This window comes from Indicator indicator, chromosome 13, assembly GCF_027791375.1.
Source record: "Indicator indicator isolate 239-I01 chromosome 13, UM_Iind_1.1, whole genome shotgun sequence".
NCBI classification, from domain to species: Eukaryota; Metazoa; Chordata; class Aves; order Piciformes; family Indicatoridae; genus Indicator; species Indicator indicator.
In genome coordinates, this window is record NC_072022.1 from 7,269,492 (window position 1) to 7,286,443 (window position 16,952).

Genomic DNA, 16,952 nt, shown 5'->3' on the forward strand with positions numbered 1-16,952 from the left:
ATGAAGGTGACCGTGGACTTCGAGGAGTGCTTGAAGGACTCGCCGCGCTTCAGGTGCCGTCGGGAAGGGGCCAGGCTGGGGTCTTGCGGGGGGCCGGGCCACGATGGAGTGGTGAAGGGTGTTGGGGACCACGCAGGGGGTTGATGAAAACGAATATGACGGCAGGGTGGGGAAGGGGCTGCTGGGGTAGGCCGGGCTGAGGGAATGGGAGTTGTGGGGTTCCTGGAGAGCGATGGCGAGCGGTGGGCCGTCAGCTCTGAGGAGAGAGGCTGGGTCCGGGGCTGTTGCGGGGAGGTGGTTATGTAGGAAGGGATATGGGGCGCAGTGTTTGAGCGGGGGGTGGGGGGTGGCAGGGCAGGGGCAGTGTGTGTCCAGAGAGTGACCATGAGGAATTTCGTAGAAGGTCAAGCAACCGTGTGTGGGGAAGGGGCTTTTGTGGGGCTCTGTAGGACGAGGGCTTTGTTGGGGTGCGGATGGATTCCGAGGAGGAAGGAGACGTAGACGGTGGAGAGTACGAGGAAAGGGGGCAGCATGTTTGGGACTGGATGGGCAATGCACGGGGTCTGGGGCTCCCGTGGAAGTAGCACAGTCCGCAGTGAACGCTGCGGGGGTCACTCGCATTTGAGCAAATGTTGGCGAGAGAAGGGTGGCAGGCAGCTGGTGCAGGAAATGCTCAGCAGCTGAAGAAATGCTTGCTCAAGCTCAAGAGTGTGAACTCCCCAGTGGTCTGCCTCTGTGCTCATCAGAGCTGTGCTTACACTTCAGCTTCCAGTGTCTCCTGCTTGCGTCTGCTGCATGCATCCGTACTCGATCTGCCCTCTGTTGGGGTGCCAGTGCTAAACAAGCTCGGTATAATCTTACTTCCCATTGTCAGACTAGGGCACGTACTCTTTTGTTTTTCCCGACTCGAGTGACCGCTTGGCTGTCATTGATGTAGGCTTTTCTCTGTCTAAGTTGGACAACTTTCCACTTTTTCGTGTGTTTTTATCTGTTCTGTGTAAATGTTTTCCATCGTTGTGTCTACTCAACGTGATTCTGCGTGTGTTGGATGTGTGGCTGGTCCGTGCACTTAGGCCCATTTCCTGTGCCTGATATCACCCTGCCAGCTGATGGAGAGGAAAACAGCTCCGTGACTTCATGTGATGTGTCACTGCTGTGCTTCTGTCCCATGCTGAGCTCATGTTTGGAGTGGCTGTGATTCTGTGGCTGGTACAAATTAGGTGAGCTCTGACTGTTGAGGGAAACAGTCCTGCTTTTCCTCTGGTCTCTGGCTCTATGTTCACACCTCCTCTTGTGTTAACTTTAGCAATCATGTGGTTGTGGGACTTGGAGGAAGTTGGAGAAGAAGGCTTGAATAACTTACTCCTGGCAGAATTTGCGAGTTCCCAGTTTTCTCCTTTGCTTCTGTCTTTGCAGCCAGCTTGTCTTTGGCTGCTTCTCTGTGGATTTTTCTGATGACTGTAACTTGTATTGTTGAATCCTTCAGTAAGCTAGCTACCCTGGCAGAAGACACTGGATGGTTTTCTAGGTTGAGGAAACACTGCAAGGGGTGTGAAACCTACTAAAGCTGATGGGGAGAAGGAATAGGAAACTTCATTGCTAGAAGTAAGGCTAGAGTAAGGATTTGGGGAGTGAGACCTCCCCTGATGCAGCTGGGAGCTTGTGCATTGGCTCAGCTACTCCCCAAACTTCACCTAGAGTTGGACATGCTTGCTAATACAAGTACATTCTGACACAACTGTTTAGCGTGGATCTATGCTGTTTGGTGACAATGCAGTCGTAGTTTGGCTTAATTTAACCTTAGAATGATACCATTAAATATATATGTACTTTAATTGCTGATACCTGTTGAAGTATAGAATACACTTGGGAAAGCAAGAAATTATGACTAAAATTTGTGAGCAGAAGTGTGCTGCTGTCTCTTCAAGTTAAGAGCTGCTAGTTGATTTGATCTCACTTTGTATCATTCTCCTTTTTTTCCCTCTTGATTCCTTCAAGGAGAAAAACTGAAATCCCCCTTTGTCAGAGTCTTTTAGTACATTATGGTCATTCTGACAGTTGTTGATACTACTACCTCTGAAGAAATTGCAGAACACCTTCTGGTGTAATCACTTGCTGTCACCAATGCATCCTTCCAACCTTTAACTGATAGGAGGTGGTTAAAAGAATGAAGCAAAAATCCTGCGGTGTTTCTGAACAAAGTTAGTGTCTTTCATTATTAGTCATTAGTATTTTCTGTTACAGCTGTCATTCTTGGTGTTCTTAGGAGTTACCTAATCCAAATACCAGAAACTTTCTAAATGAAGTTTACTGCAGTGGTTTTATTAAGGGATGATAGAGACACTGACATAGAGCAAGGTCATTACAAAGTCCTAGTGTTCTTGCAGGGAGTAGTGTGGACATAAGCCACCTTCTGGTGCTGTGTTCCTTGTCTCAAAGCAGAGCTGCAGCTCTCTCCTGACCTTGCTGATCAGGTGGGTGTAGTCTCTGTCCTTCCCATTGGTATACCTGTTGGAGCAGTTACATAAACCTGTTGGGAGATATAGAGTGTGCAGAAATGTCATATAGTTTGCTTTCTTCTAGTCATGGAGAGAACTGGGAGGACATGGGTGAATCAGAGTTCCTGAGTCACCAAATCCCTGTTTTCACAGGGAGCTATTTAAATCTTGTAACACATGCTACTACATCCAGCCTCAGACACATGGCTTTCTGGCTTATCTGTTTTTCATGCAGTTCACATTGATCTGTTTGTGCTGTGAGCTGTAATTGGGGCTATGGTAGTTACCCAAATCAAAGAAATCAAGGTTGGTTTGTTTGCGTAATACGCATAGGAAGGGAGCATGGGTTGTCACTGTTGAGCTGCTGGTAGGTAATTAGATGATAATGGCTTTAGGGATTCACCCCAGAAGTACAGTGGCTTATTTCATGGCACTGTGAGGAATGTGTGTTGTCTACCTCCACTCCCCTCAGTAGATAAAGAAAGCTTTCAATTATAAAACCTGAAGCAGTGGTGGCCTCTTGCATCACTGGGTTTGTAAACTTAGGATGTACCAGATCAGCCTGGGATTGGAAACTTGAGGTTTACAACTGACTTGGGAAAGGCTGTGAATTCAGGCATGCTTTTGCAGATTTGCAATCATATTTTTTTTAAACTTGCTTTGAAAAGAGTTGTGCTGATGTCAGGTGCTTTTCCTTCATGGCTCCTTCTCTTAAAGTGTGGACAGACCAAAAGATCTAGCGTGGAAATGTTTGCAGTTCTTCAACAGCCTGTCGATGACTTTGCATCGAATGAAGAAGCTGCTTGGGGAGGGGCCTTGGAGAAGGCCTTGAGTAGTAGGAACTGAGCTGTGCTGGCAAGTTGTGTGTATATAATCAGGAATTTCTGGAGTGGTTTTTTTATATGCAAATAATATTGTGAAATAATACTTTAAACAATGAGAATTTTTTCAGAGTTCAATGGAATGGGCTTTCACTTTGGTGTTTCATTTGCCTTTTTTTTTTTTTTTTGGGTAACTAAAGAACTTTTTCTCTTAATGAGTGAGGTTTTGTGCTGTAGCAGCCACTTGAATCACTCCAAAACCTACGTTTTTACAGAGGCAAGTTTTAGTGATGTGGATATAGAGCTGCTGCAAGTAAGTTAACAGTCTTGATTAACAACAAATAAAAGAAAAGGCAACATTCTGTTGCTTGTAATGTATGCAATTGTAAGAACTCTTTAGAAAAACCCTCAGTCTGTTCCAGTCTGTAAAAATGCATCAGTAAGAAGTTGTAAATTTTTGGGAGATAGTTTTTCTTATCTTTACCTATTGAATTTCAAAACTTTTTTGTATTTAAATTTGTATTTGCTTCCTGAGACCCCAGCTGCAGAACAGATAATGGATGCCTGAGGTAGATGAGAGAACATAAATGAAACTGTTGCCAATTACCATTCTTAGTACAAGCATATCATGGGTACTTTCTAGATGGAAGTGGTGCTTATAGCATTTCCTGTGCAAAGGGGCTAGTCTGAGGAGTCATCCGTTGAGACTGAACTAGAGCATTGCTTTGTGTAGGCAGGCCTGTGGTGTGAGACAGACTGACTTGCCACTGGTGTTCCTGGGTATGGGTGTTGCTTTTCTGTGGCTTTGGTTCTTGCCCATCTACATGGGCTCAGCTGAGATGCACCTCATGCTTATGCAGGGAACTCAGTCTGAACAGGTCACTCATGCTACCTGATGGCTTTCAAGATTTTTTTACTTTTTTTTTTTTTTTTTGTTCCCCCTCCCCGGTTCAGTTACTCTGTAACCAGAGTTCAGTCAGTAAGCATAAGTTTCTCAGGGAGCAGTATTTGGGCACTTTAAAATATGAGTAGTGTAAGAAAGTGCCTTATTTAACCTATTTGGGGTAGGTCTTGTTCAGCAGTCAGGGGCATTGCTGTGTGCTAACTAAACACTTTAGTCTGTCAGTTACATGCTGAAGAAAGAAAGCACAGAAATCAGAACATCAGTCAGCTTGTGCCTTCTCTGTTGACTTGCAGTGAATATGGTGCTGCGGGGCAGGGGTGACCTGCTGCATGACAGTACTGCCAGCAGCAAGCAAACCCTTCTGATCCAGCATGGTTTACAGCACAGGTGGTCTGAATGTGGTTGTGGTACTGCTGAAATCACCGAGGCTGCTCACGTGGCTAAACTCAGCCACGTTTAAGATGTTAAAAGGTTTATCACCAAGAACTCTTTTGCTCAGATTTACCTAGCTGTTTTAGGAGAAATTTCCAAAGAAATTTTTGGTCAGGGCTTTGTGCCCTCAGTGTTTGGGACTGAAAAACAAGTTTGTAACTTACTTGGCAAGGCAAGGTGGAAAGTGTTGCTGAAGAACAGGGGGGAAAAATGCCAAACAAAGAGCAACCAAGCAACCAAAAATCAGCAAGTGGGAAGAGAAAGCTGCTAAATGTTTGCTTGTAAGCTTGTGTTTACTGCTTTTCATAGTTGTGTGGCTATGTTCAGAGTTTCTAGTAAGTGACTGCAGAACAGCACTGTTCATAACTAAAGTGTTGTGATGTACAGGTTTGTCTTAGTGGGATCCTGGTGGGTTATACATCATCTCTGTCCTTACTGCTAGGACTCTGACGGAGTTTGCTGAAGTGCTTCTAGATTTCTAATCCTTTGCTTTTGTGGAGATGACAGTGACTGTGCTGTTCTACTCAGACTCTAGACAATTACTTATTTTTAAATCTGTGACTATATCTTTCAAATGTACATTAAGAAAGTAATTGACCTAAGGAGAGAGGACTATTTTGGAAGCTTTGCCTAAGAGCCCTCTGAAGTGCATTCATCGAAATCTCTTACAGTGAAATATTTGAAAGCCTTTTTCAAATTTGCTAGTAAATTGTAACAGTCCTTCCCAATAGAGATTAGAGAAATGTGTTGTGAAATCACGTTCCCTTGATTTGGCAAGTGCTCCTAAATTGTCTGAATTTAGAAAAAGTTCTCTCATGAATTGCAAAGCAGGTTAGGGGGCTTTAATGGTGATTCTGTTTCTCTGTTGTCTGATTCTGATTTATGTTGAGTAACAGCAAACTGAAAAATCTTAACTATATATTAAATTGGTAGTAGAAGCTTAAAATATTAATTTCTTTGCTTTTGGTCTCTAAGTTTTTATCTGGGAACGTTTAAAAGACCCCACATGCTGAGAATGGAGCTTACAGCTGAAGTAGTAACAGAATCTGCTGGTTAACATGTTGCTGTAGCACAGCAGCAGGATCAGTTGCTGAAGAACTGATATTAATTAAGCCTGATCTTTTGTGAGTACTTGCAGAATTGGGGCAGCTTATTTATGTGTATGTGCCATGCTAATGTAATTATACAAGCTATTACAGTTCTCCAGGTGTTAAATATAGATTTGAAGAGGTTTGGTTCTTTAGCCTGGAGTGCCTCATTTGTGTTGGCTAAGCACATCTCATGTAATTACATTAAGAACTGAGGTTATGGAGATAGTAGGTTTGTATTTGAGGGGGGAGGAATATCAGTGTTAAATCTCTGGAAAGCAGGGTTAGAATATTCATTAGGTAATGGGCAACTGTAAAATAGAAATCAGTCTATCTTAAGCTAGGTGGGCTGTGGGTAGCTTTGTGTTTTCCTCTGTGTATCTGTGGAAATCATTTGCCACCAAATAGTAAATGTGCTTATTTAGCTATCTTAGCAGTGTCCTCTTCTTGACAACCTTGTACTCAGAAATATAGTATTTAGAGTTAGCACTTTTCCTGTTCTTGCTGTGTGCAGTAAACAATACGACTGAAACTTGAGCTATTGGTAAAGTTTTACTATGGTAAATAATTCTAAGAAGTCCCCAGAGCAAACTCCCTCCTGATAGCCTGCTGTGGGAGGAAAAGCAAAGTCATTTTCATTGACTGCAGAAACACTCCTGCTGAAATCATAGTTTAGAGAGCCAAGAACCCTTTGCCTGGGTCTTGATGGAGGCCTTTTGGTGTAAATCAATTAATTTGATATCTTAAGGAGAAGGAAATGGCAAAGTGTCATGAGGGAGTGCAAAATACCTCACCGAAGAACACCATGTGGTTACTTGATGTGATGTCTTGCAGTGCCTTATGTTTACGTGGGCAGGAAATAGAAGAATAAATTCTAATTTAGTTACTTTTTTTTTTTGCCTCTCACTTGTACATGCAGAGTTCAGTTCAAAAACGTGTAGAACTTTAAACCTTGCAAATGCATTAGTGATCGTTTTGAGCAGATACCCTGCTGCTTGTTTGAGATTCAGATATCCCTGTGAGTTTAGGCAATAGTTCAGATGGTTTGCTTTTTGGTAGCTGTGGAGTTGTAACTAAAAGAAGAGCTGAAGTAGCTATCTGCAATGGAGGTCATTCTGAGGAAGTACAGAATAGCATGTGGACTGTGGCATTTCTTTAATATATGCAGGAGTTATCCATGCTTCTGTGTGACAGTGTAAATCCTGGTTTTGTTGCTGCTCTCTCATATGGGTAAGAGATTAGATCAGGAGCACAAGAAATATTAGATATTATCATTATGATCTTAAACTGAACAATTTTAAGCAGTCCAGTAAAGCAGACTAAAACCCTCATCTCTCTAGGGAAGTGGTAGATTCCAGAACACTGGACACTTCTAAGATTCAGCTGGTCAGTATACTGGGCTGTCCTGTCTATAGACAGTGGTTTTCCAAACAGAGGTTGGACCAGATAATCCTGGAGGTCCCTTCCAACCAGGTATTTGATGGTTTCATGATTGTGTCGCTTTCCTGAGGATCTCTTTGAGAGAAGCCCTTGCATATGCATCAGAATAATTACTTGACAGTTAACATTTAGTTTATGAATATTAAAAGTAGCTAGGCCTCAGACCTGGAGTAAATCGGTTGTTTTGTCTTGTTGCACCGTAAATAAGGTATACGTGTGTAGAGAAGAAATTTATGTCCTGTATACCTCGTCAAGATGAGAAGACAGAAGGATAGGCTAAGAAAACAATTTGCTGCAAAGCAGTTCCTTCAAGTGTTTTATGAATGAGAGGAGGTTTTGAACAAGGAATGCCTGTCAGACGTGTGGCATGAATCTTTCTGTAATTCAGACTTTGATTTCTAAGTTTTCTGTTTGAAATTCTAAGACTTTAAATACTGCAGGCATGGTGGGGCAGAATAATTTTTAGAGTTCTTGTGTCAACAGTAATGGGGATTTAAATAGCTGTCTTGTGGTTTTGCACCAGAGTCTAACAGTAGTCAGCACACACACACAAACAAACTACTTTTTTCTGTTTATGAATTTATGAATAGTTGTTAAAGGAAGACCATTGCTGACAATTTTGTATGGATAAACATAAAGCAGAACTAGTGATCAGTTTGCATAGTGTGACTTGGAAATTTCTGAATTTCCAATACGTATTATTGTGTTTTGAGCTGGGTATAAGACAAAGAGAAATTGGAGAAGCCATATGTGGTGAAATGTATTTCATTTAATGCAGCTAAAACAACCCAACAAGGCCTATGCAAAAAGAATTCCAGATTTCCATCCCTCTGGACTCCAGATATTAAGTAGGAACACATGGATAGAAAACACACTCCACATTTCTGTGCATTTTAAATATAGTCTTCAATTACTAATGTAACACTGTAGATCATGTAACAAAATTTTGTGTACTGATGTTTAGAATTACATGTTGTGGTTTGAAATTTGAGTCAAATTCACTCTTTTGGTACAAAGGAAAGATGTGTAGTATTAAGTCTAACTTCTGGCTGTGAATATCATCCTTCCTGCCTTCTCTAGAGGACTTAATGAAAGTAGTCAGACTCTTCATTTGACTCTAGTGTAAAGATAGTGTTATTACAATATCTTTATTTTTATGTAGTGTGCTGCTGCTAAAACACTTTAGGTTTAAGATGACCTAAGGAAGAGCAAAGTGGGTAAAAAAGAAAAATTAAGTGGAGAAGTGTTAAGCCTTGTGATCTTAACTGTGACTAGCAAAAGACATTAAAAAAACTTGGTGCTGAGCTGAAAATAGCAGTCACATCTAGATATGTAGCATTTATGTAAGCTGGTTGGAGTTCCTGTCTGTATGAAGAGTTGAGTAATTAGTGAAATAGGGCCCTCCTTTCTTAACTTCCTCAAACAGGAAAAATAGTTCATCTCATCTACTGTGTAGCTGTCTTTTCTTAAGGCAGTTCTTAGGCTTAAGCTCCTTTAAATCTTAATGAAGATAAATAGTTGTACCCTAAGTGCCTCTTGATTTGTTTTAGCCACATTGGTTAGAATAAGGTGAACTGCACCCTGGAAATGGCTTGTTCTGTGTCTTCCAAAGGTGATTTGGGATGAGTAACTCAAGTGTTTATGCGTAGGTATCCGTATTTGATCAGGTAAGTCATACTGCAAGAACAGAACAAATGTATTAGCTTTGCTAGGGAGGGTTGTTATTGAGGATAAAAACTGCTTAAGATGACTGAAGAATCTCTGCGATTTCATTGAGGATACAACTGCTAGCTGAATTTGCTGCTAAATTGAACTCTGTTTTAAAAAAGGTGTGTGTACATGTGCACACCCTCTCCATAGGATTACTCTCCAGAAGAGTCTTCCATTTTTAGAAATGGTTTTCTTAAAAGGTACTCATTTAAATTCCTGAAGTGCTTGCTTTCTGTTGTCAGGTATCTGATTTTTGAAGGTTAAGTTCTCTTTATTCTGTCTTACTTAAGTCATCCCAAAATGAATTATGAAAAGGACAAGATGAAGTGTTAACTGTGCCTACTATAGCGAAATATCTTCTAAGTTGTAGGTTTCTGTCTGGCAAGATTTTGTTTACAAAGATTTATAGTTGATTTAAGATGAAAAATCTCTAGTAACTAATTAATAAATTATATATAAGCTTCTGTTTGATTGAGAAACAACTTACCTGCAACTAGCATTGATGACTGAAAGCTCAGGGCCTTTAACATCTCCTGATGACTAAAAGTAGTGGGAGAAAAGATACTGAGTGTACCCAAGGAATATTTAAACTCTTTCCAGGGCTGTGGGTGTACCATATGCATTTTGTAGTTTTTATGTTTATAATATTCCACATGCTGATTTTTTTAAATAGATCACCCATTATCATTTGAGAGGAGTGAATAGGAAAGGAGACCAGGTTTTCCATAAATGTATGTAGCACCGTGTTCTCCTGCTGCTGCTAATGCTTGTGTGCTCTGTTATCTTGAGATTGGATCATTTGACTGGCTGCTGCAGTGTGAGATAGACCTTGTGGTGTAAGGGAAGGGTAAAACTACAAGATAAAACTATTAATTTTCATGTTAAATACACTTAGGTGTATACACATAGATCTAACAACTAAACAAGTTGAAGTCCAGAATTTGTCTATTGCAACAAAGCTGCAACCTCTCTTCTGACTGTCAAATAGAGCATTTTGATTTTATCTAAGTGTATTGCCAAAACATTCTGCTTCTGAAATGGACAAAAAGGGTAAATACTTGTGTAGGGGACTCAGTCTTCATAGCCCATCTGAAGCTTTTCTCTGGTTTCAATCAAGAGGATCCATCTGATATAACTGGAATTAACTGGAATTGTAGAGAGCTACCAGTCCTTAGCTGTTGTGAAACATGGTGAGCTCTTGTTATAAATGTTTTGCCATCTTACAGGTTCTACTCAACAGAACTTTACTAACTGTTGTAGGCTTAAGTTATCAACTAAGGAGATTACAGAGAGACAGATTTTGCCTTCCTTTTCCAAAATCAAAGCAAGCACAAGACTTAGATTGAGGTGATGTGATATCTGTAAAGAATGCTCTTTGATTAATTACAGAATACTCTGAGACCCAGTTGCCTCTGCTTTATAGGAGGTTTTCTCTACAGTTCTGATACTGATACGTGCTAATTCTGAGAGTGATATACTGGGGGAATGCAGTGACAGTTACTCTTGGTTTCTCAGGGACACCTACCGTGTCATTTATATTGGCTGCATTTGACATACACAAGGAGTATCTTTCCAAATCAGGAATTAATTTCTCCAGTCTTGCTCAGATGATTATTGCTTACAGCTTTTAAAAGAAAAGTTGATATGGCTCCTTAGCACCTGGCTAGGAACTCTAGATATTGAGGCTAATAGTGTGTAGTATTTAGGTGGAGTGATGTCCTACCTTACATGCTTTGCAATTGGTTGCTTCATGCTTAAACTTATCTTTCCGTTTCCTGACCTCACTATGTGTTTGAAAATGTTCAAATCCTTCACTTCTGCTGCTGCTTCTGTGTTCAGGCTTCTGGGTAGTTGCTGAGATATAAAAGATTAAAGCAGCCCTGGGATGCTTGTGAGTTTTCACCAAGAAAAAGTTTCTGCACAGCACCATCAGTTTCTTGAGCTTGTTTCTGCTGCCCTTGTTTTTGTTGCGACATCTTGATACTGTAGTTCTACTTCCTTACCTGATAGTAAGGCCTTCTGAAAACCTTTTTTCTCATTCCTGGGATGTGCAGGGCAGGTATTGTGTGGTATGTTGCAGCATTATCTGAGTTTACATTTAGCAATGGAATCAACTTCGCTGTGAAGCTCTCATGGTCACCATTGCGTTCCCTTTTTGTTAACAACTGTCTCATAATGACCGTAATGCTTAAGTTGAAAGGAGAAGAAAATCCTGCTTACCAGAATCTTTGTGGAAGAAAAGGGTTGCTCGTTTCCTACTTAGGCTCGCTAACTATCAGGCTTTCTTCAGCTAAAAAAGCTTAGGGAAAAACATAAGAGGGAAAACTATTGGGAAAAGAGCACTGTTGGGAATTTCTGGCAATTTACTGCAAACGAATAATGAAAAAGAAAGATCAAGAATGCAGGGCCTACAGGTAGCACAAATGCCCTTATAGACTCTGTATGGATACATTAAATGCAGCTGCAAGGCTAATAGATCAGTTTGACTTTCAGCATGACTGAGGAAGTTTCTCTTGGTATGTCAGGGAGCATTCATCATCTGTTCCTCAGCATGGAGGGATGCTGTGCCAGTGGGGAAAAATCTCTGTGGTGCCAAACCAAGACTTCAATAGGCTCTGTGACAGGCTACAACAGCATTCTTTCTTTAGACCATAGTAATGGTTATGACACATCTGATAAGTTACACAACTCTTCTTGTATGTATCCAAGGTTATTAGGCTTTATTGTTCAGTCTCTGACTTATTTGTCCCTTAATATGTCATGTTTCATTTTTAATCTGTAGTTGTCTGATGCTGTTATACGTGTTATACATCTATACATGTATACATATACTTGTATATGTAACAAGTGTACTCCTTGTTAGCATTTTGGTTAAGAAGCCTCTAGATACCTTTTTATATCTAAATGATAGATGAAGGAAATCATATGAAGTATACAATGATTGGGGGAAGCAGCTGTTCATATTCTGGAGGGTAGATCTGCCAGACTGCATTAGCAAGAGCATAGCTGGCAAGTTGAGAGAAGAGATAATTGCCCTTTATTTAGCTGTCACCAGGCTAAGTCTGGAATGTTATGACAAATTTGGGGCTATGCTTGTAAAAGAAAGATATTACCAAAATGAAAAACCTGCAGCTACAGGCTATTTCAACGGAGTACATGGAATTCTAGGAGAGGGTGAGGACCTAGTAGATTGTGGAGTTCAGGTGATTGGTATAGGTGTGGGGTTTTGGATTTAGGTGCACAGTAGAAAGAGATGGTAGGAGGATGCAGCAGTGCATGTCATTTGCATGCACTGAGGGTTGAGCATGGTAACAGTTGCCTGAGAAGGTTGTGTTACTTCCATCCTCCATTCTCATTCCAAGTGGAGAGGGTCAAGAGTGTTAAAGTTGTTAGAAGTTGTTTTGGGTGGAGCAGAGGGAAATTATTTCCCCTTTAGTGTTTTTACCACAGTGGTGTGATGTTATAGGCTCTTGTTGAAATGTGTCGATCTGTAGTTTTTTTAGCAGAGAGAGGAGATGAGTTACTGAGGCTTGTAGTGTGTGCCCAATAGAGCTCACTGTTGTGTGTTACGGCATTGCTAGTTTCTTTCCTGTGGTATTCACAGTATTTTTCTATCTGGAGGACTTTGCTGTCAGCATTGCATTTCTCTGTACAGTGATAATACTCATGGTCTCCTATGTGTGTTCCCCCAGCCTTCTTTTACCCTCAGCGGTTAGTCTGTGTTTGTTTCTAAACTAATCTGTAAGCTATTGCTTGGTGTCTGAAGTGTGATACCAAGGTGCAACAACTATGTGTGGAGAGAGAGCATACAGACCAGTTAGGTGAGCAAGTGTAGTATCTTGTGTGATCCACCTGCATTTTAATTTACCTTTACATCATATTTACAGCTTGTAGTCCATCTTCTGATTCATGTCTACTGGCCTTTTTTGCTGTCTATCACTTGATGGTCTCTGATACACAGGAGGAGACATTCCTGTAAATCATCAGGTGGATTTTGCATTTTGGTATCTCATAATTTCCAGTTTTTCAGATTCAGTAGTTTGTGGGGTTTTTTTCCCCAAGTTGTCTTTAAGGTGTTTTGAGGTTACCTTGCTTTAAATTCTCATGTCATTGTAAGAAATTTAATGACTTAGTCCTATTTCCTTCTGTTAGTGAGGGTGTTGAATGCAGACACTGTCAGGAGTGATCCATGAGCAACTCCAGTGTTGATTTTGCTGCTTTTGCTTCAGTCTGATAAATGAGATCAAACTGATAAAAAATCATTATCCTGTTCATCTTTTTGTCAGAATCTGGGCAGCACAGGTTGAAAGCTATGTCTGGTATCACAAAGTTATAGCATGAGTGCTTGGTGATTTTGATGTAGTTTGATTTTTACACTTATCTAGAGCTGCGATACCACTGTGGGGTGCACACATAGCTTCTATCCAATCTCTACTAGTTTCTGTCTTGGGTTTGTACTTAACATGAGTTAGAAGGATCAGTTGCTTTCACTTCAGCCAGTTGGGAACCAGCTCTATCCAGCTTTAGCCCTTGCAATTACCGAGTTGTGTGCTTGGTATTACAGTCAGCAGCATGTAGTGCTTTAGTCCAGACTTAAGTTACGTCCTTATTGTGTGTTTGCAGCTTGTGGCACAAGTGACCCATTATCTTTCTAGAGGAGAGTTTAGCTGTCATCCTTCTGTTTAGTTACTGGGATTCTTGGAGTCCCATGGTACCTTAACCTGGAAAAAATGTCTTTCATGGGTTGGTTAAGAGGAGCACCTGTGATGGATACCAGGGAGTTCATCTTTCCTTTGTTTTATGCTGGGCTATGTAACTGGTGACTCTATCCTCATTTAAAAAGGCTGCTAAGTTAGGTCTTGAGTTTTCTTCTATCATCTATACTCTTCCTGCATTGCTGCTGCAACCATTCAGGAAGCTGTATCTAGCAAATGGAACTGTGTTTTAGGAAGGGAGGTGGAGAAAAGGAGGAACAGCAGAGGAGAGAAATGCATTCTTGAAAGTCCTTGTTACAGAGCATGAAGAGAATGGGAGATGGCTCACTTATAAAAGCTGTCCTCCACCCTTCTGCAGCTGTTCTGGTTTTATACATTGCCACACAGTGTTTTAACAGATGTTTGACTTTGACTCAGATACTGGGGCAGATCTGATCCTTATTCATAATGTCAGAGCCTTCTGGCTAAGATTAACCTGATGCAAACCCTGCTCCCAGCTCCCATTTCACTAAGGAGCAATACTTTTGGTACGTGTCGGGTCTGGCACTTGGTCTTCAGCTGTTCTATGACCACTTCCTATGAGCTGGGAATTACTTTTTTGGCTGCAGATGTGAAAGTTACTCAGAATGATTATGATTTTCTGTGAATTTTAAGTAATTCTTGACACAGCTGTTCTAGAGAGAGAAATGCTCCCTTGAATTCTGTGGCTTCGAAAAGTATTAAATTAAGAAAAACAAGGTTAGTGTTAACATGGCACAGCTCAGATCAGCTCTTCTTAATGAGTTCCATAGCCTGGTATGAAAACAATTTTTGGAGCTTGATGGTGTTAGTCCATTATTGGATGTATGTAGCTGTAGTCTGATGCTTTCCATTGCAGTTGTGCTTGTAATCTAGTGTTGGTCTATTACTGTGAATATGGTTATGTGGGACTAACTTTTCTACTAGTTGTTATAGGACAGAAACAGTGAAAGTAGCCAGTTCTATGCAGAAAAACAAAGAATTGAATTGGGATTTTACTGGAACCTACCAGCTGTTTGATCCATATTCAGCTGTAGGGCACAGATATACCTTCTCTCCATGTGGCAGTGGTAGGAAGTAGCCCAGAGAACCAACCTGGTGCTTCAGGCATCTGTGATCATTCAGAGATGACCTGAAATGAATCATAGTGGTGGAGGGGGCTGTATGTCTTCCTTCTCCCATATATCTTTCTGTGTTGCTTTTAACTTCTTTCTTGACCTGCCTTTTATCTTTTTGATGTTCTGTTATTTCACTTCCAGTTGAGTTTATTCTGTCTTAATGCTTTCCCCTTGGAACAGAGCTTTAATTACTGAGCAGATGTGTTGTCTTCCTTCTACCTGCTCTAACTGCCTTTATCTTACTTCTTCATCTTGAATCATAGGCGTTTTAGCTCATTAAGTCCTATGGAGCTAGAACTATTTGCTATTTGAAGACACTAAAAAAATAATTCTTATCAGATCTTGCTGCAGTAGTGTAAACAAGCTACTTAATCATGCTTTTATGTTAATGCCAAAGAAACAAATAAAAATTGGTTGCACTGTGATTATAAACAGGCAAATACACAATTGAAGTATAAATGTGGAGATACACTTCCTTACTCTAGTGGTGTAGGGTTTTTCTTTGTTTGTTTTCCCTGTAATGCTCTCTGAAACAAGATTTAACTCTAGAGACTTGAATGAAAATTAATGATTTATAGAATAAAATAAAGTAAAAGAAAAGTTGTTGCCTGAAATCCTTCATGGTCTGATGCTAGAGAAGAGGCAGAAGCCCAAATGTAACTGAACAGGAATGTGTTTAGACATAAACCCTCCAATCTAACTGTGGGAATGCAACTACGTGTTAGTGAAATCTGCAAAAAGCTGGGAATGTCATGCTGGATGTTTGAGAACTGCAGGCAATTGGCAGTGTTTTTCAGAACTGTTCTTGGGGAAAAAAAAAAAAACAACACAAAACTGCCTTTCCTGAGTTTGGGGCCTGATCCAGTGCTTTTTATTTTTTTGTTCTTGGCTTGAACTCATGTGAACTAGAACGGAATTAGCAAGAGACAGTAAAGCTGTGGTCCTGTGTACTCTCTCCTCAGTGGTAAAGCTGGCTTAAATTCCTGCTCCAAATCATACTTCCCTGACTTGTCTCACTTTTTCCAGGAAGAGTGTTTCATAGGGATGAAATGTGTCTCATCCAGTTTTCCAAAAAGTGTTTCAGAAGACTTCCTATTACCAGTTTGCTGTTTTTTTTTTTTTTTTCCAAGGCAGACTACTGCTGGGGAACAGTTCTGCTGGGATGACTGAGAGAATGAGGCACTCAGTTACAGGGCTCTTCCTACCAAACTCTGTCATGTGAAATCCCAGCCCTGTTGAATAGATTTCTGTAGTCCAGCATTCATTGCCAAGAGTCAGTACTTTGAAGCTCTCAAGGCCATAGCCTGATGAAACAGCAGTGTTCATAAACTCTGAACAAAGTGTCATCCTTCCTCTTCTATTTTTTCATTTATTTTTCAGGTAGTAATCAGGGAAGAAGGTGCCAAAGGAAATGTCAGCTCTCTAGCCAGAAAAAAGTTACGCTTTGGAAATGCTTAATGAAAGGAAATTTACTGTCAAGTAAAACTTGACTGGCCTGAAAGTTACAACCAGTCTAAACTAGGAGGCAAATGGTATAAACAAGTGTGCCATCTGAATTTACTGCTAAGTCATTTGGCTCCTGGCAAATGCTGTATTTTTCGTAATCTCATTGTAAGGCCATTCATTAAGTAGCTGTAGGTTTTGCAGGGTTCAGACAGGAGAGTCAGCCAAAGAATTGCTTAAGAGATTTCACTCAGACTTCTTGTTCCTGTCCTTTTGTTTCTGTCCCTTTGCACATACAGACTGTTTGCTACACAAGGATAGAGGAGACCTGTCTCAGTGTGGCAGATGTTAGGATTAATAATTTCATCTCAGATCTTTATTACTGAGATGTTTTATCAGTGATGTAGGTTTTTTACATCTTTTCACTGTGAAGTTTTCTGCAATTCTTCTTGCTCTTTTAAAATAAATGCTGGTTTATAGTTGAAACTTAAGTGAAACTATGATGGCAATAAAAAGGATTAAATTAACATGTCCCTCCCCCTTCTCCCAGTCCTAGAGTATTTTTGTGTGAAGTTTTACAGGAAAATGTTTTTTTTTAACCTTGCAGGGCAGCTTTAGAAGAAGTAGAAGGAGATGTGACAGAACTGGAACTGAAACTTGACAAGGTAAGCTTTTCATTTCAACAGTGGCTGTTGTGGAAAATAAAGGTGTGTTTAGGTTTTGGTTTGAAGCTCACAGCTGGGAAACGGTGGTTGACCAAGTGTA

The 16,952-nt window shown here is 40.5% G+C and overlaps 1 protein-coding gene across 1 annotated transcript in view; it reads left to right on the plus strand.

Annotated features, from left to right (window-relative positions):
• ACAP2 (ArfGAP with coiled-coil, ankyrin repeat and PH domains 2) overlaps positions 1-16,952 on the plus strand; it is a 64,555-nt gene continuing 47,603 nt past the window's right edge. Inside the window, exons 1-2 of the mRNA XM_054385963.1 lie at positions 1-53; positions 16,795-16,852. Coding sequence (XP_054241938.1) covers positions 1-53; positions 16,795-16,852 — 111 coding nt within the window. The remainder of the gene's footprint in view (positions 54-16,794; positions 16,853-16,952) is intronic.